The sequence below is a fragment of the Hippichthys cyanospilos genome, chromosome 2 (assembly GCF_059441005.1).
Source record: "Hippichthys cyanospilos isolate Australia breed blue-spotted pipefish chromosome 2, RoL_Hcya_1.0, whole genome shotgun sequence".
Classification (NCBI taxonomy): Eukaryota; Metazoa; Chordata; class Actinopteri; order Syngnathiformes; family Syngnathidae; genus Hippichthys; species Hippichthys cyanospilos.
The window spans coordinates 32,786,995-32,811,562 of record NC_142370.1 but is presented as its reverse complement, the minus strand read 5'-3'; the positions used below and the strand labels follow the sequence as shown (position 1 = coordinate 32,811,562).

Below are 24,568 nucleotides of genomic sequence, written 5' to 3'. Positions count from 1 at the left end.
AGTTCAATGAACTAAAAACGATTGCAGGCATGTGTTTGTTTTCGTCACCAAAATAACACACACATCCAATTCCATGTTTTCATCTGAAAACAATTTATACGAATGGTCAAATGTAAATGCTGGAGTTACACATATAGGCCACCTCCAAATCAAATCCTTGCAAAAGAGAAAAAAAAATAAAATAATGAACTGCTGTTTTTCCAGTGAGTCTAACTTGATTTTGTGCTAAAACATCCAATGGCAAATCCTTCCCTGGAGCAAGGCCAGAGTGATTTATCTGTTGCTATGCAACCACTTAGACGCATGGCATTTCTAACTTGTTTCTTTGCCGCAATTAAAGATGACAGTTATTGTGAGTGTAGCCATTTCTGTCTTCACGAACTTGTAAAAAAATTTATGTCAGGCAGACAAACGGGCTTTTTGGTAAAGAACTAGCGTGACGGTGACATTTGCAAGATGGTTTTCATCAATCGTCATCACAAACTGACTCAGTTCCTTGATGAGCACTTTTCTCAGACAGGAGTGTGACAAACGTTTATTTGTAACCTGCTATTTTCTGCGACTTTATCGGAATGTACCCGCACATGTTCTAAGAGCAAATGTATAAATTATATCACTAAAATGTGTGTTCACCCAGTGTAAATAAAACAAATGACACTCTTATTCGCTCCGATTGAGCAACAACATAAACTACGATGGGAACCGTCTCAAAAATAATTAGGTTTTTGCTTTGATAAAAATATATATAGATTTAACACTGGAAAAAGTTACTTAGGTTTCAAGAACTGTTCAAAATATGTTTAAAAAACGATTTTTTTTTTCGGTATTGTGAACGATGCTGCCCTCTAGCGGTAATTATGATTATCTGCGTCTACATATACATCGAATATCAATTACCGTTGTTATAGTATTGTATTGTTCTTGGTTCATACGTGAATTTAAAAAAAGTTATATGGATTCGTGATTCTAGCCCATTTTGGTAAACTGTTTGCCTTGGGTACCAGCGGGGCTTTTAAAACTTTTTTTTTGCTTGTGTGTTTTTTTTCAACTTCACTGATGTTACTGCATTGTTTGATTAAGACGTGTCAAAATGTTTAAATCTTATTATAATACTCCCAAATTTAATATTACTATTATACTCTGCCGAAAAAAAACATAAATTAGACAGTAAGGAACAAGCAAAAACAAACTGGATTTTCGCTTTGACACAAACTAATTCCAGTTCAAAGAAGTGATCATGATAAGTTTTAAAAATACAGCACATGAAAATTTGAAAGAAATGATGAGGTTGTTTCGGTGTTGTGGAAAATGCTGCTCTCTAGCGGTAAACATGGGGACCTGCGTACAAAACAGGACTGTAGCAGAAATGGTATTGTATTATTCTTGGTTTATTAGTTAGAAAAAAAAAACATATCTGTGCTAATACGTCAGACACGTAATCCAATTTTTATGAAGAGCAAGCTGTGTATCTTGGTTGCCAACAGGGTTTATACATTTTTTCCCACTAATTTGTTGATGTCTAATATATCGTATTATTTTCATAAAATAGACAGTTGGGAACTAGCAAAATTTGAATTGGGTTTTCAAAGTAATTACTGTATTTTTTTACAGTAAAGTTACTAAAGTTTACTTTTAAAAAACACACGAAATGATGAGGTTGTTTCGGTTTAGTGGATAATGCTGCCCTCTAGCGGCTAGCACAGTACATGCGTATAAAAAATAAGGCTTATTGGTGCCTATATGTCAGACACGTAATATGCCATTTTTGTTGACATAAGAGCCAGCTGTGCGCCTTGGTTACCAACAGAGCTTGTAAAACTTATTTCCCTCCTAATTCATTGATGTCACTGCATTGTTTGAGGAAAACGTGTGAAAATATTTCAATTATGCATCCTTGCAACATGACCAGAAAGCTATAAAATGTTGAGGTCATACTTTCGCACCTGTTTGCAAGTCACCTGCTTTAAGACCGCCATAAACTACTTTGCTGTTTATTACATTAGCATAAGTCCAAAAACACGTTTGCTGAATTGTGTGTTTAGGTTGGCAATTATAATAAATGTATATGTTGTACTACATGAAATAGTCACGGGATAATGAGGGGAAAGATCAAATGTTTGATGTGGATGATGCTTGAGTGACTTCCAGTTCACATTTTCCAGCGCTAATATCTTGAATTTGGTGACTTCTTTCGAGAATTTGTTGGCGTTATCAAAATTTTGACTGTTACTGTATCCAAACAGATAAAAAAAAAAATACACGAAGGATGGAACGTCAAAGCTTACTTTGTGTCGAGCGGACGTTTTCTGGCAACCCCGTCGCCGCGGCAACCGGTGAAGTCGGAAGACTCGGAGATACTTCTCGATTCCGCTTTCACGCCGCTGTCTTTGATCAAATCTGAAAAAAGTGAAAATCACTTGAGTCTTTTCGCAAGGCATTGGATTAATCCATCGCATTTTCATGAGAAAGACAAAAACTTTTCATTTTGCCCAAAAAAATCCATAAAACTGACATCTTAAATGTGGAACAAACAAATGCCTGGAATGGACCTGATGCACAGCAGAAGCATTTCCACAGAAAATGGCCAAACCGTTCCCACATTTTAAGTCTTTCAGGGCCATGGATGAAAATTATGTTTTTTTTAAATAGTAATAACAATAATAAATAATCAAATTCTCTTCAATTTTTTTTTTTTTTTTTAATGGAGGGTGGTTGACATCCTTGACTAATGCTTGTGTAATATAAACCAATAGAGCACTGTAGTGATAACTGTGACCACTGGGCGTCAGTGTTTCCTCACCACACAAATGACCTAAATGCAATTCAAATAAGGAATGGAAATTAATCTTTCATACGATAGCACCCGTATTTAAATAGCCACGGCTCACAATATTCTGTCGGCCTTCAAAGATGCGTGAAAATGCCAAATATCATTTGAAAACCACTGCTGTAGGTTTCTTATTTTCCCCAGATGTGTTTTTTGCATTTTGTATCACACCATTTTTATCCATAATGTTCTGTGCGATCCTATGGGGGATTTTTTTTTTTTAATTTATTTTTTTTTACCTGCGGAGTGACTCAGGGCTATACGGATAAACTTGGCTTGCGATGAAACCCTCGCCGGGATGTAAAAATAGTCGTGTTTCCTTTACAGGAAAGAGCGCCTTCATGTTACTCGGTATGTTTGAAGGGCAAAGGCCCTATCATTGTCTTTGAGCTTTGCCGGGTTACGTCTAAACACTGGGCCGGCGTCCCGGCCCATCCCGGAACCACAAATAGAAAACCATATGAGATCAGAGGCTCGCGCCGAAGAGAACCGCTAACTGCTAACTGCGACCTGCGCGTCCCACAGGGGAAACTGCACATTAGGGCTCCAAAATTCCATCACTCACAAATGGGTTAAAAGGTTCTTCATTACATGCCCTCGCGCAGAATCGCACAACCGACGTCATCGCCGATCGGCCTGCAGTTTGACGCATTTCCAAATGCCATTTGAGTATTTGGATATTATCGAGAAGGGCGGGGCGAGATGGCCCCAAAAAAATGTCAATTTTTGTTTGACTTGATTCAAAAGTTTGATTTAGTTGTAGAAATTGGAAAATATCCAGGCGGAAATTTATAGAGAGATTTATAGCTGTAAAAAGTTTTCATTTTGTCTACAAATGATTACATTTTTTGTACAGTTAATACCTTAAAAAAAAGTTTTCTACTTGCAGTTGACTGAAAATGATGATGGTCGGGTAACGACCAATCATGGCTCACCTGTTGGTCATGTGATGTTCAGACGCTAAACCGCGATTGATTGGTCGCCGCCTGAACCTTCAGCACCTTCATTTTAGGGGAAAAGAAAGTGGAAAATAAGTTTTTAAAAGAATGAATTGTATATGAAAAAAAAATGCTGTCAAATTCACTCATTCACTCCCAAAGACGTCAATTTACGGTTTTAAGAGATAATCAATCCCAGGTTGTTTTTTTTTTTTTAAATGTTATGCTAAAGGAGTGTACAAATGGCTAAAAGAGTTAAGTATAGACAAAATATTATTGTTTTAAATATTAAAATGGTCAGCAAATAATTGGACTATGCCATTAAATACCGTACTTAGTGTACAAGGATTTCAATTCCACGGTTTACCAAATTTTTTTTGTTGTTGTCATCTTGGAAATTTTACTTTGCCCTATAACAAAATAAAAAAATAATTAAAAAAAGAAAATAATATGACAAGCACAGTCACACAAAGCCATTTGGATAAGGGCAAAGAATAAATAAGGGTGTCAAAAAATGTGCCTGACAGTTTTCGGTTGTGTTATGATTATGGTCAATAATTAATATGCGACTTAAGCTGTGAAATTTGTCATAAATTACATTTATAACGATCCTATATTAAAACAAAGCATATCGGACAGTCAACATCCCTCATTTACAGTAGTTGTGAAGCTCCACCAGTTTTCCATATAAGACAGACAATTAATAGTACAACGCTTTCCTTTCAGACAGAACTCACCAAAGCGGGACGGTGCTATGTCTGAAGCGCGCGTTCACACAGCTGTTGCGGGTTGCCATATTCACAAAATTAGATGTCTGTCAGGAGAACCACAAATTGCTTTCAACACGAAAGGGGACAGTAAGTCTCCTGTGTTAAAGTTCGCACTGCGGGCGTGGCAGGCAGCGTTTGACGTGAAGTGAGGGATTGGCCGTGTAGTGACAATTTGGTGGCAGAATGTCGCTCCAAATTGACTCCTGCTTGGAATGGGTTATTTTGGTCCCAACTGGTCTGAGGATGCACTCGTAGACGGTTTTGTGGTCTCCCATCCACTCTCGAGGATTCCGAGGGGTAGAGTACACCGTTCCTCCGGTTTTCCAAGGCGAGGTACACCCTGAAAGTGTTGCCAGCCAATCACAGGGCGTATAAACAACCATTCGCACTCAAATGCACCCAAGGACAATTTAGTGCCCAATATGCCTAGCATGAATGTTTTTGGAATGTGGGAGGAGGCCGGATGGAGTACCCGGAAAAAAAAACAAAAACATGCAGGCACAGGGAGGACATGCATACTTTACAAAGGAAGGCTGAAAACCAATGCAAACCCGCTACCTCTGCCTACATATATATGTATACATAAACATATATACTGCATATATATATAAAAAAAAAACATACAGTATATATTATATATAGAAACACAATCAATATCTATACATACAGTACATATATCCTGTATGTACATACAATGTATACATACATACATATAGACATACCATAAATTCATAAATACATACATATATTATAGCGCATCTATGATATACAAATTCATATAAACACAAACACATATGTACTGTATATACATAAACATAGACGTATAAATAGTATATACAAATAAACATGCATACATTACGTACTGCATATATATATATATATATATATATATATATATATATATATATATATATAGAGAGAGAGAGAGAGAGAGAGAGAGAGAGAGAGAGAGAGAGAGAGAGAGAGACGTATAGACATACCATAAATTCATAAATACATACATATATTATAGCACATCTATGATATACAAATTCATATAAACACAATTAAACACATATGTACTGTTTATGTACTGTATATACATAAACATAGATGTATAAACAGTATATACAATTAAACATGCTTACATTATACACTGCATATATATATATATATATATATATATATATATATATATATATATATATATATATATATATATATAGAGAGAGAGAGAGAGAGAGAGACATATAGACATACTGTACATATATAAATACACACATACATATACAGTATCTGTGATATACGTAGAATCATATGAAGGCAAGTAAACATATATACAGTACATATGTATACTGTATATATACGTAACGAGAAAACCACAACGATTTTTTTTGGGTGGGGGGGGGGGGGGCACTGACGCCGTGACGTCACCCACCAGAGCCCCTCCATTTTTAGCGAAGGAAGCAGTTCCTAAAACTTGAACAAAGTGTCCTCTGACTCGTGATTCGTCGTTCGGGAGGGCCGTGCTTTCCAAGCGGGCAGGCGTTCGGATCGCGAATAGTCGTCGGCGACGCCGATCGATCCCTCCCGACGTCTTTCACATGTTGCCGGCGAGTCCCTCGCGTCCCACGGCGGAGGCACGCTTGAGGCACACTTGTTGTTTGGGATGGACGAGCGCCGCGGAAAGTCGAGCGGCGTCGCCCTCCTTTCATGAGCGCGAGCGCGAGCGCGAGCGCGGCCGAGGCGAGGCGAGAGGACAGCGGCGTCAGCATGAGGATGCCTCGAGGAGGACGCCTGTTCCTGGCGGCGTGCCTGGGCTCTCTCGTGGTCCTCGTGCTTTACTTCCAGAGTATCGGCAAGCCCGGTGAGTCGGCCTCCGAAAAGTTACGATCCCGCTGCGACTTTAACTTCTTACCGATCTTCTTCCATTGAAGAAAAGGGAATTTTTATTCGTATTTTTTTTTTTTTTTGGAGCCACGGTTTCACAAAGCAAATCATAAACACGCATATCACTTACGTCTGTTTATCGACATGAACTCCGCTTTTGGTGTCCAAACTGGGGTTCGGGGGTCATTTTTGGCCCCTCGTCCATTTTTTAGCGGCCCGCGGCATCTAACAACTCCTTCGGTTTAAAGTTGACCCGATTAGTGTGGTTCATCATAATACATCTAACAAAAAGCATAAAAACACTAGGAGGATAAAAATGACTTTTAACTCTTTTGGTGCAAAGTGTTATCGTAAATGGAAACCTCTAGATCGGTGGTTTTCAAATGGGGGAACCGCTGGGGGTACAAAGGAACTTCAGGGGGCACGCTAGATTTTAAATATAACAAACAAACATGCTAAAATGCTTTCAAAAATATTATTGATTTAATTAGTGGATCCCCGCCTTTCGTTTTTTTTTCAGCTTATGATGTGATCTGCGACGTTTTTACGTCCCCTCTTTACGGTACTTTACCCGCTTTACAACAAAAACAACTGTCATGACCCTAGGGGTTGTCTGTATGTTTTTTTTGTCTCCATTTTCTGGCGTTTCTAGGTAATTGCTCTTATTTTCTAGTCCCGTCAAACTGCCTGTGCTGTAACGGCCATACGGCGATTTCGCCTTACTGTCCCAATTCCGGAATTGATTAATTTCGTATGGCGGGGGTCCACTGTAATAACTTCCTTGAATGATTATAGCGTGTTTAATAAATTGTCCATGCATCCTTCCTTTTTTTTTTGTACACGGCTCCCTAATTTAATTGTTTGGACACCCCTGAAATACACGTTCAACCATTTAAGACTGAGATGTCCAAACTACGGCCCGGGGTAATTTGCAACTCGCCATCCACAGTTTAGTGGCCCAAGGTAATACTAAAGTGATATATTGAAATCGCTGTTTAAAAAAATAATGAAAAGTTTTGATGGTAGGCAAGTAGAAATGTGAAACAAAGCTTTGATAAAGCAATTTTTAAAAAATAATATAGAATGTCTAATTATTTGCTTGATTTTTTTTTTTTTTTAGCGTTTCATTAGTTCAAGTAGAAAAAAGAAATAACGTGGCCCTGTTTCTATTTTTCTGTATGCAACCTCCTGAGACCAAAAAGTTCAGGAACCCCAGATAATAATTCCAAATTTTGTACTTAAGCAAGGCCATGAAATGAAATCCTTACCTTGCATTTTATTTGTATTACTAATGCATTTACTGGGGGTAAGAAAAACATTCATGACCTATCTAGTATCATTTTTTGAACGAAGCCATCATCCATTTTTTTAAGCATATCATGGTAAGTGAAACGTTTTGAGACCCCTGCATTCCTTGCCCCCCCCCCCTTCACTTTTTGTTTCCTGGACTTAGCCCATCATGGAATTGAAACGCAGATATCGCTCCCCTATAGGACAAGACAGACTGCTCTGGGAGAAGAACCAGAAACCAGAGAAAGAAAACCTTGATTGATTGGTGCTAAGCAAGCAGCTTTTCCGCCCTTCGTTAAGTGCAAAAGATGAGTCAAGTTGAAAAGCAGGGTGGAAGCAAAACTCAGATTCTGGGTCAAGGGCCGTTGGAGTTGCATCACTCAATGTGAATTCTAACGTATGGTTAATACTTCATTCATAAATAAGCCACAATTTTTTTCTCATGATTTGAGCCTTGCAGTCTATTGTGGCCTATGGGGGAAATCCACAAGTGTGTATCTGTTCAAGGTGTCAATTTATGGAAGAACTATGAAATGGAACTAGGTAGATGTGAATCAATGGCTGTGATCAAAAAGCATTTTACACCCATTACCAAAAAAAAAAAATATATATATATATATATATATATATATATATATATATATATATATATATATATATATATATATATATATATATATATAAATATTTTTTTTAATGATATAACTATTATTTATATTCTTATAAATATATTTATAATATATTATAATATATATATATATATATATATATATATATATATATATATATATATATATATATATATATATATATATATTATAAATAGAATATATTCTTATATTCTTTATAATCTTATTCATTTTATACATTTTATTTGTCTTTTTAATTTTGAAAATATTTTGAAAACCTTTTGAATACAGTCATTGAGACACATATTTTCAGTTCTACGTCATAGTTAATAAATAAATACGCCTCCCGTTGGCTAGCATAAAAAAATAAAGCTCATTAGCATCACTGGACTATAAGCCGCAGGGCTCAAATCATGAGAAAAAAGCTGTGTCTTATAGTCCGAAAAATGCAAATTTATTATTATAAACTACCGACGGGACAAAAAAAAATCCCAGGGCCTGTAACTTCATCTATGGAAGTGGGAAATTTTTTTAAACTAATTTTCCAAGTATCCTAGACTTATAAACAATCGGTACGATTGCTTATCCGGCCCGTAGTCCGAAATTTACATTTATTGTTCATTTGTTCACTTAGTCGGCTTCAATTTCAAGTTGGGTTCATTTTCAAAGCCCAACAAAAATAGCTAACTGCATTTTAAGAAAATTCACATGAGAGTGACATCATTCTTTCTTTTGACCGGTCAGTCAGCGGAAAGAGCGAAACGTAAACACGAAGGTTGAGCGTTTAGCGGCAACTGCCCAATTAGCAAGCCGCAGTCCAAATCCAGGCCGCAAGGGCCAAATGTCTTTCCCGCCCTGGTTTTGGGAATCCAACAAGTGGAGAAATCGTCACAAATAGCTCCCACGGTCATAGCCAATATCGGGAACAAACCGTGTGATTATTGCTTCCGTTTGTGCTGCGGCAGCTAGCTTTAGCTTCACGTTAAGTCCACGAGTGATGAGCGCGTTGCTCATCGTCGAGAAAGGATTAGCCGTTCGAGCAAATGACAGGCTTACCCGAAGTTAAAAAAAAAAGACAGTTGAAAAAGTGACTCAGAACGGCGTGGAAATTGGTGACTGTTACGACCAAATTCGCAGAAGGGTTGAATCACTTTACGCAACCTTTACAAAGAATGAATGAATAATGCTGAGCGTAAAGTAGGGCTGGGCAATTAAAAAAAAAAATCAAATTCATTTATAAACTCTCTCCCCCTCTCTCTCATATATATATATTATATATATATATATATATATATATATATATATATATATATATATATATATATATATATAAAATAAGAAAGAAATAGTACAAAATTATATATATATATATATATATATATATATATATATATATATATATATATATATATATATATATATATATATATTATTTAATTTCAGATTTCCCACATTATGAACAGTCAGTGAACGCCTCGCCAGTTTAATGTTAAATGCGCTCAAAGCAGTTTATGATTATATGCCAAAAGACTACGATCAATAAACAATCAAAAAACATTAATGGAGACATCATAATTATGACATGATCCTCGGTTTTAGTAATATTCCTGTGTGTGAACCAGGATGGACTCGGACGGTGGTTCAGTCTGCTGGCTTCTTTTATTGAAAATGATGCCATAATGACATCAGCTAACAAGAGCTGCTGTTAGCTGCAACAGGCAATGGTCATTATTGTAAGAATACGGCCGATATAAAAAATACACATCTGTGCGTCAAAACTTTGCTTATGTTGCTCGAATGGCGTCGAATAAAAAAAAATAGCATTTTTTAGTTCTCCTTTTATAGGACGCACCCTTACTTTTGCCCTTTGTTGCGTCTTATATTTGGGTAGTTACACTCATTATTTTCGCCTGAATTCTTTTCCACGTGATTTGTTCTAAAATAAACTTAAATAAGTGTTTCATGGGTTTACTTTTCCAAACCAAACGGCGTAAATTGATCATCGTCAAGAATAATTGAGGAAAAACAACATTTGTTTTTGTCCGTATCGCCGAGCCCTACTTCCTGTAAAATTCGAATCTGTCGGCCAATATCCCAAATTACGAATTGATCATTTGAGCGGCGGCGTTTATCACACACGACACAGCGCACCTGAATAGCCTGCAGTGCACTCAGCCCACAAGAGAGGCCTTGAACCCCGCGCATCCTGCTTATCCTGTCCGATCTTGTCTTCTTCTTCTTCTGGCTCCATAGTTGCAGTTCACGATGAATGTCATCCAACAAGTTGACATTTTTCTCGTCTGGTGCACCTTTCTGAAAGGGGAAGCACGCATGCATTGCGTTTATTGGAAAAAATGCCGACGTGGCGAAAATTTGCGTTTAGGAGGACACAGCTGGACAGTCGGTATCAAGTCATCCGTGGGTGGAACCTTTATTCTGAAAACCGGGTTCCCATGAGGACCGATTTGATCGGAGGAATGCATGTCAGCGAGTGCGATTTTTATACACCGTTTTGAATTTTTACGTCAGGAAAACATCCGTTTTCGGGCTGGATTTATGTTTCGTGGCCGACGGCGTCGAACGACATCATTAAGTGGGCGAGGCAGCCACGCGGTTAGAGGTGCGGCTTCAGTAAACAAGACGTTTCACTTCCCGAAAAGAAGAGTAAATATCATGAATCGTGAACATGAAAAATATACATTCATTATTATTATAATTACACAAGGATAATCAGAAGACAATCGATGGAAATTCAAAGTCTTTTTAGCACCTGGTTTCGTAGCGCATCCGGGTTTATGTTTTTAGACAGCATGTTTTTAGATCACAGCATTAACATTTATCTCAGTTTATGTCATCTAATGATTTATTTCTGGAAATCCAATTATCAGGCAGACTCATACCGTATATCCTCAGGAAGCTTGTTGCTTATTATTGTTTTGCGTCCATTGTCTGACTTCCTGTGCCAACACCCTCTGGGTGGCTATCAGGAAAGAAATAACAGTCCAATAGAAACTCATCAGTCTTGTCATAGTTGCCCCGATGGTTATTTTAGCTATAAATTTCAGTCTACCAACTTGTCTTCGGAATTAAACAAGTTCTGGATGGCGTCGTGGTGTTGAGTCCTTTGCTCAAAAACTACATTCACATCGCAAGGCGTGATGCAAAATTAGGATTATTTTTAATTCAAATTTTTCACGTGATTGTTCGAGTTAGAAAAACAAACACAGCTTCTATTGTGAAAATTTCGCACTGTGTAGTGTAATTACACATTTATGGCACCAGGTGGTGCAGTGGCGCTAGCATTATTAAAGTCTGTGCCGGAATTATAAACATTTTGAATGTCTATCGACAAGACTTTTTCTAAATCGCGTTAACAATTGATATAATTTAGAATTTTTTCAAACCATTTTCTTCATGTTAAAATTTTCGATATTGGTGTTAATTTTCCAGATCATTTATACTTACAGTACACATTTATCCTTTTTTATTTCAGCTACATAGGGTTTAGTTGGTCTTTTTTTTTCCGGCACTTTGATCTATTTTTTCAGAATAAGATGTAACCTGCATAAACCCTATAAAAACTAAAGTTAGGACACATTTTCAATAAAAAATCCAACCTGTATGAAAATGAGAGACTTTGCTTGCTTCTAGGATTAGACTACCAATTTGTCTTCGGAATCAAACAAATTCTAGATGACGTCATGGGTTTGAGCCCCCCACACAAAATAAAATTTCACGTTTTAGGGGTCCGTCTCATTCTCGGTTTATATCTTGTGAGGTCCCCATTTCGCACCCTTTTTTTTTTAATCGAAATATTCCATTCATCGTGTGAAGCACTGGAGTTTTCTCCGTGTGTACTTTTGCAAAACAAAGCGATGTTGTGAATGTTTACAAGAGTCAAATACATTCCCGTGTGCTGATTTGCTAACAGCGCCACCAGAATCACCAAAAGTCAACATGAGTGCATCCAATTTACAAAAATTCAGGACCAGACAAGTTTCTCACTGATGTGCCATAGTTAGCTGACGGAGTTAAAGTCAACTGGCTTGGTAATTGTGACAGTGATGGATTCCTCCTTGCAGCTTAAAACTGAAGACATTAAGGCCTTCTGAGTGAGTCAGTTCACCGCAGCTAATTTTAGCTTACAGTTAACTGTAGGCATGCGGACACACACGAATCTACGGTAGTTTTTGAATCAAGACCTGTACTCGGTCTTTTACAACCAATATCATGTATTTGAGCTCATCACTGCTGCCGTTTCATGCAACATTAACCTTAACATGGCGGGCTGCCTTGAATAGAATCCACGGGAAACCAAAATAATTCGGCCGCATTTTTTTTTTCTCTTAACGGTTCCTCTCGAGTATTTAGATCACAGGTGTCAAACTTAAAACGTACTTTATATGGCTCAGGGATAGGGAATAAAAGTTGACCAGGTTGGGTAAGTCGACTACGAAAAAAGGTCATCAAGAAATAGCCAACAAGAGGTTCCGCTTTAACATGTATTGTAATTATAACTTTATGTATGTGTGAACTAAATGGTAGTTAACGTTTGTTGATTTGAAATGGTAATCACTAGGCCGCTAATGCTAATCATGATGCCTAAGCGTAGCAAATTTAGTATAGAAATATTTATATGTGTGGAAGGTAATAAATAACGAGTAGTTAGTTATAGTTACTCAGTTCAAATCCACTAAGTTGATTATTAAAAAAAAAAATAAATAAATAAATAAATACAAATAAATACAAATAAACAGTTCAAATCCACTAAGTTGATTAGTAAAAAAATAAATAAAAAATAAACCTTGGCACTTTATTTAAAGAAAAACGTGGTTGATTACTCAATGGAATAATCGATATTTTAATCATTTTAAAACAATTTGATCGTACAGCTACTAGAGCAAATCAAGCGCTAACCATTTTTTTTTTTCATTTTGGCAAGAAAAAATGTACAGGCTTTACCATTCTTCATTTTAAACAAGTACTGTATATTTTTTCACCGAATCCTTGACAACATAAACACTTGTCCAAAATACTAAAATATGAATATTATTCCGTATAGTTTAAAATCCTAATTTGGAGGCACTGGGCTTTTGTATGCCATCACAAAGTGGAAGCGTATATAAAACGTGGCTAGCATGACTCAAGCGCAGTGCGAGCGCGGGCCAGCGGGAAAGTTAGCTTGTAGCTATACTTAATGATGACACGGGACAGCTACCCCAGTGTGAGTGCGCCCTATCATTAAAAGGAACATTTAAAAGGAAGTGTCTGCAAAACCTTTCAAAGGATATCGCCTATTGTAAATCCACATCATCTTGGCGGTGTAATTGCCACCATGTGTAGCTCATAGGCATGCCCATGTGCCTGCCCTCGTATAAAGGAGATCTTTAAAAAAGAAAAAAAAAAAAAAGCTTAGTGAGTGAGGAAAATGGCTGAAAATAAATTTGGGATTTTATGATTGAATTCAATCTCCCTGGGCGATTTTAACCGGTTTTAATAAAAGAAATAAACCCAACAAACATTACTGAAACAATGTTTCACTTTTTATCTGCTTCTTTATACGTCATCTCCTTATTTTCAAAAAAATTCTCAGAAAATATTCAGACAAAAATAGTGAATACTAATCTACAAAATGTTTTAACATAAACTTAACACTCATAGCTTGTGTGTAATTTGCCAGAAGAGATACTTTAAATTACTTTCCACAAAAAAAATCTATATAAAGTTATAAAGTGTCAGACGTGTTCTATATATATATATATATATATATATATATATATATATATATATATATATATATATATATATATATATATATATATATATATATATATATATATATATGTATGTTAAACATACATATATTACATATTATACATATATACATATATTACAACATACATATGTCCTGTTTTGAGGTTACAGTAAAGGTCTGTTTGCAAAAAAAAAAAAAAAACTACATAAAGTGTCAGAACTGTCCTGTTTTGAGGTTACAGTAAAGGTCTGTTTGCAAAAAAAAAAAAAAAAAAAAACTACATAAAGTGTCAGAACTGTACTCAAAAAGAAACAATTATAAATGAATATTTGTCCACAGAAAAATATTCAACTTAAAGTGTCTTTTTAGAAATGTGTTTACAAAAATAAATCATGAACCTGACAGGTGACGAGAGGTGGCACACGACAAGTTGGGCCGAACCATTCTAGTATGGGGGAGAATCTGTCTTTTTACAATAACGTAACCGTTCCTTCAAGTACCCCCATCGAAAACCACTGCCCTAGACCAAATATGTACTTTTTTTCTGCTAAAAAATTGCCGAATAAGTAGACTGTCCCTTAAATGCCACAATGAACCAGTTGGTAAACATTCTCGATTGAGCTCATCTTCAAAATGACGAATGAATCAAATAAACTTGATTTATTGCCCAGCCCCTCGTTCAATCTACAATTCATCTTCTTGGACATTCACTTTCAATATGCGACCTACCCAAATGCCCAACTTATTTACTTTTTCTTTTATACATGGCCTTGCTAGAAAGGTTACGTCAAATAAATGTTTACAAAGTCAGTGTCACACAACGTTCCCACTTCTTTATCATGATCGCCGAGAGGAAAAGTTCTTTAAACAGGGAAGCTAATTTGCTCACGAATGAGGACGCTGATTTTGTGATGAATGAAGATTAAAGGACCGGGCCACACATGGCCAAACAAACCAATTGTTTTAAGCTAGTGCTATCCTGTTTATAATGTCACCTTGGCTTAATGGACACTTGTTTATTTGGGAATAAAGTATCAACACCAATGTAGAGACTTTAGCGCTCAACAGAACCGAAACGCTGACCCTGTTTGTGTAAGGGGCTTTGCTTCAACAGTCTACGTTGCATCACTTCCTGGGTCTTGAGAGGAAGTTGCGGTTTTCTGTCGGCGCAGAACATATGACACAAAAATGCTTTATACCAGGGGGGGGGGGAAGAGGAGACCAAACTTTGTCCCCGGAAAGCTGCATACAGAAAAATAGAAAGGTGTAAGGGCCATTTTATTCCTTTTTTAAATTTGATTTCTTAAACATACATTAGTAAAAATCAATCAAACAAGCAAGCAATTGCACATTGTTTTTATAACAGGTATAAATTATGACAATTTTTTTAGACTCGCCATGTCAAAATGGATTTTAGGTATATTACTTGGGCCGCTAAAATGCGGATGCCGGGCCACAAATGGCCCCCAGACCAAAGTTTGGAAGCCAGTGCATCAAAGTACAGCAAAAATATTTCAACTTACAACTGAGCAGGGTCCAGATAAGCGATAAAATAGTATGGAATGATCAAATTATGATCACGGAGGGCAAAATGAACAACATTTATATTAAAAAAAAACAGTGTGGGAATTTATTAGGCTTACTAAACTGTCCTCTCAGACGGCACCAAATGGCGCAGCGGGGGAAATGAGCCAGACAGGAATGGCGTGCTGCAGCTGGAATGCAGTGCACCAACAGTGAAAGAATTTAATTGAAGAGGAAGGATGAGGCGAGATGACCGGAGGTTCCCACTTATTCCCGTGTAGGCACCAGAGTCAAGTCAGTTTTGATATAACTCCTAATCACAACTATTCTCAAAGGTTCACATTGATCAGTAACTTCCCGGGTGAAAATGGCGTGAAGCACGCTTTTGACGCTTCCTTTACCGCCTGTGCGATGGAAAATATTCGTCCACCTTATCCACGTCTTTTAGTTTGGTTTCGATTCCGGGGTTGAGATTTTGCACCGGGTCTGCCAAGTAAACAGCGGTTCATTTATTAGCGACATGTCGTTTTACTGTAGAAAATGCCAAAGGGGCAAAAATACATGTTTACTTCAATAGTAAATAATTCCGGGCAGAACTACTGTTATGAATACCGTATTTCCCCAAATATGAGACACGCATTTTTCCCCAAAAATGAAGTATGAGTGCGTACTATAAACAATAACTTAAAAATGTGATCGATTGATTTTTGACACCGTTGGAGGAAGATCGGTCTGTCGGTCACATAAACCGAGTTTTAAAGCATTTTCATATCGGCCATATCCTCATTTACAATAATTACGGTAATGGGGAGAGCCTGGAGAGAACCCACGCGGGCTCGGGGAGTACATGCAAACTCTACACAGGAAGGCCGGAGTCAGCTGGATTCTAACTCAGGTCTCTTAACTGTGAGGCGAACGTGCTAACCACTGTGCCACTAAGCTGTCCAGTTACGGCTTTATTTTCAGTAAAAGAAGGAAGCACACCGAACCACCATCCGAGTCCATCCTTGTTCGTACACAGCAATATTACTCAAACGGAGAGGATCATGTAAAAGCGATGATGTCTCCAGTTGATTCAGTTAAGAGTGGTAAGGTACGCAGCCGAGTGCTCGGGTTAGAGAACACGGAAAGTTATTTCATTTGACTCGTTTGTTAATAGCGATCTTATACACGTAATCAAAAACTTGCACTTTGGGTATTTATGGTAAAATGAACACGAGCTGCGTCGCGAGGAAAAGGAAAAACAACTGCTTGGAGCGTGTTCAACACTGATGAGGCATTCAATGACCACTCGCAATGTGGGAAATCTGAAACACGCTTAACTTAAACAGCAAATCCTCCATTTACGAAATTGAACACAAGAAAATCTCAAGAGTTTAGGATTTATAATTTGACCCCCAAATTAATGACGCTTCCTATACACAAGTGTGTTTTATATTTGGGGAATTACAGTACTGGGTTCCCATCAGTATAAGAGGAATGGATGTTCGCGAGAAAAATGCCTGTTTTTGTTCCCGTTATTCTCGCTGTTGGAATATTCTGGATGAATGGATGTTTTATGGGCGGCCGACATCGAACGACGTCATGAAATGAGCAGGGCAGCCACACGCTAAAATGTGCAGCTTCGGTAAACAAGACGCTTCATCTTTAGAAATATCGGTACCAAAAAACCCTTTTAATCAGAAATTAAATTGCCAAATGTAATTTATATGCATAGATTTCAATGTGGAAAGTTTAAAATATCATTAAATGTGCCATGCATGCAGTCATCAGTTTTTTTTGGTGTTTTTTTTTAACAAAACCATTTTCCATCATCACGGTGCAGAATCGGGTAATTATTTGCTCAGTGACGGAGGATTAAGTCGTCCCAAAGCACCCAGAAAATCATTTTAATTATGAACCGACTGCAACGGTGTTCACAACAAAAGAGAGCCGAGGTGCAATCAGGCGTTTCTAATGTAATTATGGCTTTAGGGGGTACATCGCAAATGAGGCGCTAGCTTAAAAAAAAAAAAAAAAAACATGTGATGGACTCTCTCTGTTTGGCTTTTCGACTTTCCGTCAGCTGCTTGTTCAGCGCCTATTAAATGCATTTTAAAAGCACTGATTTAAAAAGCCATGAAAGTGAAGACAGATATCCAAACAGTAATTTACAAACAGAAAAAAAAAACGGAATTAAATACTGCAAATGAAAAATAACGTTTTTTATTGGAATTAGCTTAACCAGCGAAATTTGCTATACTATGAAATCAAGTTTCTGCAAAAGTGGCACAATGCTGAAAGGGTGCTTTACAAAACATGTTTGCATGGATACTAATTCATTATTTTTAGCGGTAAAAACGTGAATAATGTGTCAATGATAAACTCTTTTTGTAGCAGCCATTTTTAGTCAGTCCTTTAGCCTAATGCTTAAAAACATTTGAAAAAAAAATATATAAAAAGTGTCTGGGATTGAATGGCTGGATGCTTAAAAACTTCAAATCACAGTGGACCCCCGTGTCACAGCGTTTTTTTCATGTTGCCACCTGGAATACTGAGTTTTTTTCATCCCCTCTTTATGATATTTTCCCGATTTGCGACAAAAACAACTGTCATGACCCTAGGGGCTTGGCTGTATTTGTGTTGTTTTCCCTCCATCTGCTGGCGTTTTTAGGTAATTGCACTTGTTTACTATTGCTGTCTAACTGCTTCCATGCAACGCGTCACTCCAACAATGCTGGTCTGCTATTGGTCAGCGTCTCCTCACGGAGATGCTGTCGACCTCACTCGATTCAAAATGGCAGAACGGTAAAACTTTGTTCTGTCGCGAGAGGTTACAAAAGCTTATTTATAGTGCAGTTTACTGCTTAAATCAAACTTGAATGTTAGCCATGCGTCCTAATATTGCTCGTGATGTTAAAGAGAAAAGTAAGAAGATTATTTCTATGAAAAAAGGGATGGAGATAATCAAGAATTACGAAGCTAGCCTAGCTAGCTAGCTACCCTTATTAGGGAATATGGCCATAACAAAGGTGAATAAATCCTTTCTATATTTTTTATGTATGATGTTTTCTGATTGTATACATATATGTTATATATACGTAGCACATACTATACTATTTTGGTACCAATTTTGAATTTGTATGTACAATTTTGATGTTTTTACCTGGGGTTCTAAACGCATTAGCTATTTTACATATGGTTGGATTGAACGTCGTACGGTGCATTTGAGCCCAACCGCGGAACGGATTCACCTCGTAACACGGGGGCCCACTGTACGTCTTTGGGATTCAATGAATGTATTCGATAACTAAGTCATTTTTCGTGCGCGGCTCATACTTTTAAAAACACATTTTTTCACTTGCAAAATAGAACGTGCCGAATGTCACAAGACCCACGGGTGGGCCGTGATTGGTCGTTATTTTGAACTCAAGTGACTCGGTCAACGTCAAGTAGAAAAATGTGTTTTCTAAGGTATTGATTGCCGGTGAAAAATAATTTAGTAGTTAAAATGAATTCTTGGAAGGCTCCATAATCACATGATTTAAGAAACGGTATGCATGACACATGGACCCTCCCTTCGCTTGTCACTTGCACTTTAAAATGTCGCAATCTCAAGAAAAAAAAAAAACCTTATCTTAGTATTCTCAGGCGATTTAGCGTCTGACTTCCTTATGTAGTCACATCCTGAGTACTGCTGAGTGAGAGGAAAAATTTTCGAAGGTCATTTACTCACATTAGTTTTCAATGAGCCTATCGTTTTATTTTACTGTACAGGCATATTCATTTAGCACATTTTCTTGAGCATTCCTAAAGATTGTTGATTCAGTGACCTAAATGATCTCACTTGTCTAAAAAAAGTCTTTTTTTTTACCGTAAAATCCTGGACAGTTACATAATAGCAATTTTCTCATTACTGTAAATTTCAGACTACAAGCCCCACTTTGAATCCTGCCTTTTTTAAACTCGCCACCAGGGGGCATGCACCACCAGATTCTGTGAAAGCAGCCGTTATGAAAACAAACAAATAAAATATTTACAGCCACTGGACATCAGCGTGAATCGTGAACGGATTTAGTGCAAAAGTTTTTTTGGCGTTCAATCGGGCCTGTTACTGTTGTGTTTGTGCTGCATTCTAGCAATCCGAGCATGTTGCCGTTAGGTGAAAATAGGTTAGTTTCTAAATGTGTCGACAAGTTCGGTCGGTTTTGTAAGCGTGAAGTTGTTGTTTGGAAAATGAGAAAAAAAATACATAAAAATTCTGTGTTCTGTCTGTATTCATGTGTGACGTTACAATAATGTAACGTAATTTATAATTTGTAATCTGTAATTTATAGTCCGTCGCGGCCTAAACGCGACAAAAAAATAGACTATTTGTTCAAATTTTTTTGGTGCAGTTTAGACATTTTATAGTCCGAGAATTGCGGTAATTTTTAATTAACCCTTTGTTGCATTTTCTTACGGTAAGACTCGGGTTTTCGGTGTGTAACGTGGAACTAAGCTATACATTGTTTGGGCCACATGTGCAAAACAAATCAGTTCTCTTGCTCAGCTTTATTATTTGCGCAGCCTTGGATGGGGGATGGGAGTGGTTAAGGGACTGTGCAAAGAAAAAGAAAAAAAAACAATAGAAAGTTTCCATCTTTGTATCCATTTCTGTTAGTACTGGCTCGACTGGGACTTTCTTATGGGTTGTAAACGGAGATACTCTTTTGTAATCATTACGCATTGGCTCAAACGACTGTTGAGCAAGAGGAAAAAAAATCTGAAGAAACGTATGTACTGATTATCGCAAAATTTTCCGCAGTTAATCTCGATTAATTGCATTCATGAACAATAGTTTTCCTGGAAAGTTGCTAAATTTACTTGAGTAAAACCTTGGAATTAACGTAAGATAATAAGGAATATTTCAACGGTTGTATCAGCTTTCTTTTACTGATAAATGCGATTTATAATTACAGGCTTTTTTTTTTATCTCATGGTCCTCTCGTAGAAACAATTCTCACTTTTCGGTTCCAATGTGAACTCAAAACTTGCGATTGCAGAATTTACTATCGGGACTGCGAGCAGATCTGACAAAAGCAGGAGAAGTCCACTGCAGAGCCTCTATGGTGGAGACCAGGTGAGAACGCACACAATTTGACAAATTGTACATTTTCTTGTGTTTGCTACGTCAACATATCTCAAGCCCATCAAAAAGAATCAACTCCTTTCTGTTTGGTACGGTACACAAAATGCACAATTTTCAAAATGCTTTAAGACAGAAATATAGCACAAAACAAGTATTTGGACTCATTCGTTTTGTCAAATATAAATATATATCTATTTTCAACCCAAAAAATTGTCCACTGGCATCAGCCCTATACATGCAATTTTTTTTGTACAGCAACTCTAAGAATGTGATAATAGCAAAAGTAACTACGCTGTATATTTATGAAATTGAAATAGCAATATTTACTAAGTCATAATTCGAGTTTAATGACTTATGAAGACTATGGCATAATGGAAGTCCAGGCTAAGCCAATCATCGAAGCCATTGAAAGGCTTGCAAATGTCATAAATTGCCTGGTGGTTTTGGGGTATCAACACTAAAAATTTCAAAAATGTCTATTGTGCCATGTTCACAGGTTGCCCTTGAAAGAATGAATGTAAAAATCAGGGGAAATACATGATAAAACAATGGGTTTTCAGTAAGCCCAAATTTGACACTATTTCCAATTTTCAATGGCAGTAAATGAGCCTGACATGGGCTAAATTTGATAGTGTCGCTCTCGACCTCCTGTTTGCAAGCATTTGAAGGGACGCCAGCGCAGCATATTGACAGTCGTCATATTTGGACAATCTAGGCAATATTTTAGCCGTCTGTCTAGTGTTTTTTTTGTTTGTTTCTAAAAACCTCAAAAATCCCAGGACTTAAACAAGGTTTCATTTTTAGAGGGAATGCACAATGTATGAATTTTAAATATAGAATAAAACAGACTTAAAATACAGTGGGTATTTAATATTTGTGTCTATTTTTCTTTTAACTAAACCAGACCTTTAAATAAAGCTTTGCCGGGTTTATTTCTTCCATTAAAATCGTCCAGAACGATGAGGTTTTATTCCTTTTTTTTGATTGATAGCATTCAGATTCAGAATAACCGTTCTATTACTTCCGTTCTACTTAATTAGCTGCCGCAATTGTCCCCGTTCCACCTCAACGTACGAGTTTAGCGAAGCAAATTCAAATCTACTGCGAGGAAATCAAGGCTTGGCTCCAAATTTGTGTAGTACAGCCCAGCTGTTCGCGACCAAAATTGCATTTCAAGTCAATCCTGCTTGTATATTATTTTAACCCCTGTCCTACAAACTGCAGCTGCAGCTGGTGGCCGATCAGAAATCGCTTCAAGGTCGCAGAGAACTGCTGGAGCAAGCTTGCCTGAGTCACGCAAAGAAGCGGCGCGTCCTTTCTCCGCAGGACCTCAAACACCTCATTGTGGACGACAAGCACGGCCTCATTTACTGCTACGTACCCAAGGTCGCTTTCCGTCACCTTCCTCGACGTGGTATTCCTGGTTTCTTTGGCGCCTTGAGATAAGAGTTGAATTTGTTCAGTGTCCACACTCATGACTGAAATGTGCAGTATTCAGGGTTAGGGGGGTTAGGGTTAAAACTAGTGTCCATGTGAATGTTAGTTAAATGAGGTCTGGACTCAGCACTCAGCCTCTTTGGCGTCAAAGCACTCCTGCCTCTTGAGACACTGCAAGTATTCGTAGGAAAGGTCCATGTAGAAAGCGGTGGCACAAACGTGCTTTCCGGAGAAACTTTTTCGACTTACCGGACTTGGTCGACATTTTTCCTCAGTCCTTTTTTATTTGTTATGCTCAAGACTGCGTGTGTCTGTAGGAAAGGGCCATGTAGGAAGCGGTGGCGCAAACGTGCTTCCCGGGGGAACTTCTTCGACTTACCCGACTTGGTCAACATTTATCCCCAGCCCTTTTTTTGTTATGCTGTTAGTAGCTCAAGACTGCATGTGTCTGTAGGAAAGGTCCATGTTGAAAGCGGTGGCACAAACGTGCTTTCCGGAGAAACTTTTTCGACTTACCGGACTTGGTCGACATTTTTCCTCAGTCCTTTTTTATTTGTTATGCTCAAGACTGCGTGTGTCTGTAGGAAAGGGCCATGTAGAAAGCGGTGGCGCAAACGTGCTTCCCGGGGGAACTTCTTCTACTTACCCGACTTGGTCAACATTTATCCCCAGCCCTTTTTTTGTTATGCTTTTAGTAGCTCAAGACTGCATGTGTCTGTAGGAAAGGTCCATGTAGAAAGCGGTGGCGCAAACATGCTTCCCAGGTGAACTTCTTTGACCTACCCGACCTGGTCGACATTTTTCCCCAGCCCTTTTTTTTTTGTTATGCTGTTAGTAGCGCAAGACTGCGTGTGTCTGTAGGGAAGGTCCATGAAGAAAGCGTGCTTCCCGGCGGAAGTTCTTTGACTTACCTGACTAGGTCAAAATTTTTGCCCAGCCCTTCTTTTATTTGTTACGCCGCTAGTAGTTCAACATTGCGCGCTTCTGCGGGAAAGTTGCGCAAAAGTATTCCTTCGACTTGCCCGACCTGGTCGACTTTTCCCCCTGCCGTATTCGTATCCGTCACGGTGCTCGCAGTCACGTAACGCAGCGTGCCTTGCAGGTGGCGTGCACCAACTGGAAGCGTGTCCTCATGGTGCTCACCGGCGACGGGCGCTACACGGAACCGCTCGCCATCCCCGCCAACGAGGCCCACGTGGCGGGCAACCTGCGCTCGCTGTCCGAGTTCTCCGCCCCCGAGATCAACCGCCGCCTCCGCGGCTACCTCAAGTTCGTCTTCGTGAGGGAGCCCTTCGAGCGCCTGGTGTCGGCCTACCGCAACAAGTTCACGCGCAGCTACAACACGGCTTTCCACAAGCGCTACGGAACCAAGATCATCCGGCGGCACCGCCCTGACCCGGACCCGGAGGCTCTGGAGAAAGGCGACGACGTGACTTTCCGCGAGTTCGTCCAGTATCTGGTAGACCCTCGGACCCAACGCGAGGAGCCTTTCAACGAGCACTGGGAGAAGGTGCACTCCCTCTGCCATCCGTGTCTCATCCACTACGACGTGGTGGGCAAATACGAGACGCTGGAGCCGGACGCCCGCGCCGTGCTCTCCTTGGCGGGGGTGGAGGGCGCCGTTCGCTTCCCGACGTCGGGGAAGAGCACCAGGACGGACGGCGACATGGCGGCGCGCTTCTTTAAGCACATCAGTCCCTTTTACCAGAAGAGGCTCTTCAACCTCTATCGTATGGACTTCTTGCTCTTCAACTACTCCACTCCGGAGTATTTGAGAACTTGAGGAGAGCCTGGAGCCTCAGCGCTTTTCATGTTGGTCCATTTGCACTTTTTCCATCACTGTGGACTGACAAGACTCCTCGCTGTATGTCGAGCCTCGTATGCAGAAAATTGGCTCATTTTCTCTTCTGCGATGTGACCCAGAAGTCCCCCCCCCCCCCCCCCCCCAAAGAAAAATCTGGTTTTTGATACAGTACAGTACTCATCAATTTCTGATTTTTTTTTTTTTTTGACAGTCTACACATTCAATCTCATTTATTTATTTACCTTATTTATTTACTGAGTGACTGATTCGTTCATTTTCCGGAGGAGGATCGAAAAATGGCTAATACTCAAATAATTAAGTAGTAATTCATTAATTACTTAATTACTATAGCAAAAAAGTCATTTAGTAGCTAATGTAAAATTGATTACCGTATTTTCCGCACTATAAGGCGCACCTAAAAGCCTTAATTTAAAAAAAAAAAAAAAAACTGATGGCGCGCCTTATAATCGGGTGCGCCTTATATGTGGATCAATATTGAGATTGGTAGATGGGGAATGAAATAATAAAGTAATCTTTACCTGTTTCTTTTGTGTGTTTACAGTTGAGTTATGATGCTATTGAGAGTTTCGAGTTATTATTTGAGTTATGATTGTA

At 38.4% G+C, this 24,568-nt stretch overlaps 1 protein-coding gene across 4 annotated transcripts in view; it reads left to right on the top strand.

Moving 5' to 3' along the window:
- Nucleotides 1-24,082, top strand: part of LOC148428310 (carbohydrate sulfotransferase 11-like) — an 86,469-nt gene extending 62,387 nt beyond the window's left edge. For 3 of the 4 annotated variants that reach the window (XM_088404361.1, XM_088404353.1, XM_088404371.1), the window contains 3 exons: nt 20,627-20,703; nt 21,937-22,098; nt 23,252-24,082. In XM_088404361.1, the coding sequence (XP_088260487.1) occupies nt 20,627-20,703; nt 21,937-22,098; nt 23,252-23,932 (920 nt within the window). In that variant the 3' untranslated portion in view covers nt 23,933-24,082. Of the gene's footprint in view, nt 1-5,948; nt 6,382-20,626; nt 20,704-21,936; nt 22,099-23,251 lie in introns of those variants that run through there. The other variant, XM_088404343.1, reaches the window with a different exon arrangement.
- Nucleotides 24,083-24,568: the final 486 nt, after the last annotated feature.